Source organism: Dama dama, chromosome 5 (genome assembly GCF_033118175.1).
Source record: "Dama dama isolate Ldn47 chromosome 5, ASM3311817v1, whole genome shotgun sequence".
NCBI classification, from domain to species: Eukaryota; Metazoa; Chordata; class Mammalia; order Artiodactyla; family Cervidae; genus Dama; species Dama dama.
Window position 1 is genome coordinate 107,243,292 of NC_083685.1, and position 4,999 is coordinate 107,248,290.

General features: G+C 47.0%; 1 protein-coding gene across 2 annotated transcripts; it reads right to left on the reverse strand.

Annotated features, from left to right (window-relative positions):
* Positions 1 to 1,324: 1,324 nt before the first annotated feature.
* ATP5MC1 (ATP synthase membrane subunit c locus 1) lies at positions 1,325 to 4,094 on the reverse strand. Of its 2 annotated transcripts, none has more exons than XM_061143805.1 (5): positions 3,951 to 4,094; positions 3,392 to 3,440; positions 2,408 to 2,485; positions 1,845 to 2,023; positions 1,325 to 1,546 (listed from the first exon to the last, which is right to left on the reverse strand). In XM_061143805.1, exons 2-5 carry the CDS (start codon positions 3,428 to 3,430, stop codon positions 1,432 to 1,434), a joined length of 411 nt encoding a protein of 136 aa, XP_060999788.1. In that variant the 5' UTR covers positions 3,431 to 3,440; positions 3,951 to 4,094; the 3' UTR covers positions 1,325 to 1,431. The 2 variants fall into 2 exon arrangements, with proteins under 2 accessions (XP_060999788.1, XP_060999789.1); XM_061143806.1 differs by having other exon boundaries at positions 3,923 to 4,031.
* Between the last annotated feature and the right edge of the window lie 905 nt (positions 4,095 to 4,999).

Here is a 4,999-nt window from a genome sequence, read left to right on the forward strand (position 1 = left end):
ATTGCAACCAACACTTGCCTCCTTGCTTTCCCTCTTCTTCAGCACATAGCTTGTCTACTCACAGAGCTGATAATTTGTGGCATTGTTCGGTATTGTTTCCACTGTTGGTTTTCAGCATTCCCCAAAACTCCTAGGAGAATGCTTAACACCTAAATACCTGCATGACTGTATTTAAACTGCATGTAAATTGAATTCATTCTTATTGACTCACATTTTTTTTTTAACGTTTTAAACTTCGCTAGCTGCCCTTCAGCTGGAAGGTGCTAATTATTGTTTCTAGTTCAGTTTTACAGTATATTTAAGTATCAGGTTTTCAAAAAGTGGGTCTCATATTTGAGACAGGTCATGTCTACCAGCACCCTTGAGTTCATTCTATGGATATATCAGCTTAGCTTTCTTTTGCCTGGGTTATAAGTCCACTTCAGCCAAGTGTGGGACACTGGCTGATCACAGACGAGACCAGGGAAGATACTGTGAGGAGCTCTGTAAGCAGTTTGTTCACCCACGCACTCAGTCAGTTCAGTCGCTCAGTCGTGTCCGACTCTTTGCGACCCCATGGACTGCAACACACCAGGCTTCCCTGTTCATCACCAACTCCCGAAGCCTGCTTACCCTGCACTGGCTCCTGCTAAAACATCCTATTCATCTCTAGCAGAGCTAAGATTTTAAATTCTCCAGGAACACAGACCATGTCCCTCATCAGCTTTATTCAAGAACATTTAGGCACTCTAAATGTTCTAATTGAGAATGGAAATGAAACTTACAGTGGAGCCAAATGCTGGCAGATGGAGGCCCACCTCCAACGTGCTATACAACTTCTTTAGGACAGTTTCCCTGTCTATGCAACCTTAATTGTGTGGCCAAAATGAAAATAGATGGGACAACACAGCAGATGAAGGCTTAGGCTAGCCTGAGGGGGGAGTCCCTAATTTTGCCACTTACCAGCTATGAGATGATGAACAAGTTATTTTATTTCCCTAAGCCTTAGTCCCCTCATTTGCAAAACAGGTATAATCACTGCACTTATAATTCATAGGGTTGCTGAGATAACAAATGCAAAACACTCTGTAAAGAGCTTGGTGCAAATTAAGCCCCTCAAAAATGTTACATATTATTACACTAAATTTGAAAAAAGCACCAATCATCATTAGACAAATCCATGTTCTCTCCTCTGAGAGATGTTATTACAGTCATGGCAGTGCTACTTCTCAGCCCTGAGGAGTTCTTAACCACCAATGGCTGCCCCAATCCCACTTCCTTGTCTCACCTTTCTATTAATATATGAAGGCCCTCCCCAAGGGCAAAGGACTGAGGCATTGGCATATGAGTTTAGAGAAACATTGTGTTTAATGGTAAAGGTTAGCACACTCCAGCACGGGGCATGGCCTGGAGTCGAAGCAGCAGGGGTGGGTAGGTGACTTCCACGGAGCCTCACATGGCGAAGAGGATGAGGAAGGCGACCATCAAACAGAAGAGCCCCATAGCCTCAGACAGGGCAAAACCGAGAATGGCATAGGAGAAGAGCTGCTGCTTCAGAGACGGGTTCCTATCAGGCACAGAGACAGGAAAGAAAAGGGTAAGGGCGTGGGTCATGGGTGGTGGTGGAAGACTCAAGTAGTTTAGGTGAATGGGAGTGCTGAATGGGAGAGGGCCCAGCTTGCATATATCCTGGGGCCTGGAGAGGTAAGCAGAGTACCAACATGGTAAGTTTTAAGTGAGCCAAGTTGGAAACATTTAAATTCTGAGAAAATAGGAGGTCGATGAAATCTGTGCAAAGCTAGAAGGATCTTTTGCTGAAGGTGGAATTTACAGTAGGAGATGCTCTAGACCACCCTGGACCTTACCTGGCATAGCCAATGATCAAGCTGCCAAACACTGTTCCAATACCGGCCCCTGAACCAGCCACACCAACTGTGGCAGCCCCAGCACCAATAAATTTGGCTGCTGTGTCAATGTCCCGGGAGACAACACTGGTCTGGAATTCCCGCCGGGCCACCTGCAGTGGGCCACTGCCGTAGGAAGGCTAGAAGGAGGAGGCGAGAGAGGGAAGTAGGGAAGGAGAGAGAAGGAGATAGTGAGGCTCAAGGACAGGTGTCTGACTCCGCCCCTCACTCCACCCACCTGAGCCCAGAAATTGTTGGAAGGCTGCTTAGCAAGTACAGAATGCTCAGACCGCAGGGTGTGATTAGAATTAGTCTTAGGGTCCATTTCCAGACAGGGCTAGGGAAATTTCATGAAAACTCAATTTCAGTTTTCCAGATGTCACCTACAATGCTTACTTTGCGGGTACTTAGAACTATTAAAGCATGTCAGATTCTCTGTCCTCCCACTTTGCCTGAAAGGCAACTGCACAAACTTAAAGGAACCTAGTCTGGGGACATTCTTAACAGGGCCCATTCTCCTTTACCTGTACAGATGGGATCTCTGGCCTACTCAGGAAGGAGGCAGACACAGGCCTGATCAGACCCCTGGTACAAGAGCGCATCTATAAAATCAGAAACACACATTCCTCCAAATCAGGCAAGAAGACAAAAGAGAAAACCCCTCTTAATTGCTGAGCTTCTGTCAAAAAAGATTACAAATATTATAAATAAAACAAGTCCAAGGTATTTCAAGGTCAATCAATGCATTACTGTTTCTATCAGACATGGCTACACCAGAGACCCTGGTGCGGTCAGCAGTGGCAATCTTTCCATTTAAAACTGGGTAACAAAGTTCACTTCTATGGGCACAGTCCTTAATCAGTATCCCAGAATGGGGGAAGAAAACACACAAAAACCCACATTAACATCAAATCAAGTACAGGAAGGATTTGTATCCAGACCACCAAAGGAATCAGAAGGGGAAAATCTTATTTTGGTAAAAATGTAGTCACTGTTACACACCCTGAATGGAGTGGGCCAGTAAGCCTGGTGAGGCTCCTGGAACAGTCACCTAAGCAGAGACTCCTGTAAAAAAGCTTTCTTGAGCTATATTAAGAAATACAATGTGGCAGTTTTCAAACTTGGTTGAACATTATAATCACCTCAGTTCTAAAAACAATACAGATGCATGGATTTCATCCCCATAGGGTGCAGCCTGGGCATCAAGATTTTTTAAAGCTCCCCATATGATTCCAACGTGCAGCCAAGGTTGAGAATCACTGTTTCAGAGGACAGTCTTGCTGTGGCCAAGCTAGACTGGGGGTACACGTAAGATCCAAACTCTGACCACATTCCCAAGCCAAGATAGCTTGGTTTACATGTACAAATAACCAGGGGTTAACTGCATCCATCTTACTGCTTCGCTAAAGGAGCAACATCATCAGGATGCAAGCTCCTCTCAGTTCATTCATTAAACACGAATGGCTCCCACATCTGGTGCTACAGAGCACCCAGGAGCCACAGCTTACCAGAGCAGGAGAAATGAGTAGTGCCCCGGTGGTCTGCATTTTTTTCAGTCTGCAGAGGGGAAAAAAAAAAAAAAAATCCATTGACAGCCTGGTTGTTTGCTTACAGTTGCGACCTTCGGTCGTCCCCTTCACCCCGCCCGTCCTCCCTGGACCACGCTCTTCCTCGAACCATGCCCCAGCTGAGAACATTAGAGGTCAGAGGGACAGCGCAAACTCCCGTTCCACCACTTTCAGCGCGACAGGTCTGTAAAGAAAGGTCATGGAGATTGGAAGTAAAAGAAGGCCCGAGCCCAGCAGGGAAATGATGCTCAAAGAGGATGATCTCCGGGATAGACTGGGGAGGCAGGAACTAGACAGATGCCGTTCAGGGTCCTGCCCATTTCAAACAGCAGTCCACCGCCCGCCTAAGCTGGGACAGTTAATCGCTCATTACCGTTGGTAATTAACATTAACTGTTAAGGTTACAGATACCCATCGCTTCCCCGGCCCTACGGACAAATGCCCCTCCACACAACCCAGCCACATCCTTGCCGATTGCTGGCTTTCGGCTTCAAGTCACCTGTACTCCCACTGCCCTGCTGCCCCTGCTCAGACCAAAGCGCTCGCCCGGCTCAAGGTGACTGACTCACGTCCCGGCTTTAGCTCTAGGACTCGGCACACTGCTCCCGGACCCACGTGTCCCGGGGTTCCCCAACTCTCATTGGCCGCAATCCCCCCGCGCCTTCATTGGTTAACATCCTTGAGTCCTCCTTTCTTATTGGTCTTGCGCAACTTCTTTCTCTCTCTCCACAGGAGCTTCGTGGCAGTTCCCGCCTCCATGCGGGCAAAGGCGGGGTTTTCCTCAGAGATCTGGCTTCTGATTGGCCGATTTCTGAAGTGCTCGACCATAGAGTCTGCTGGACTAAGAGGTTCCATAACCTTCCCCACAAAATGGCGGCCAAGGTGGAAAGCTGAAGAAAAAGGCGTGAGAGAGAGACCGGACGGCTTACGCAGACAGACACATGACCTTGGACCTTAGCCTTCATTCGAGCGCTCGGGCCCTGAGGCGCGTTGTCTGTTGGGATTTGTAGTCGCTTCAGAGGCCCCAGAGGTGGTTGAGATCCCGCGAGACTCTCAGGCTGGGCGAGCCAACGCCTTTGCAGCAATTCCCGCCCTCAAGATTTGTGGGCGGCTTGCTTCCGCAATGAAGCGTAAAGGCAGGCTGCCTCCTTGTAAGTTCGCTAGTAGGCCGGCCAGCGTTCTGGACCACTGCCAGCGTTGAGCAGTCATGGACTAGCAACTGGTTGTTTGTTTGTTTAAAGTATTTTCGTATTGTAAAAACAACATTACAAGGATAAAACACTTAACATCCTGATAGGAAAACGATGGGAACAGGCAGAAAGAAATATAAATGGAAGGAAAAGTATCTTCAATTAAACCATACAAAGAAATAGAAGTTTAAATGCAACTTTTCTCACTGATCAAAAGTGCAGAGTTTTTTTTTTTTTTTTTTTTACTAATGTGAGCCAGGTACTTGTGTACTTGCTGGTGAGAATATGAATTAGAACATTTCTTGAAAGCTATTTGGCAATATTTGTTCAAAGACTTTGAATGGTCCCTCTTTGACCC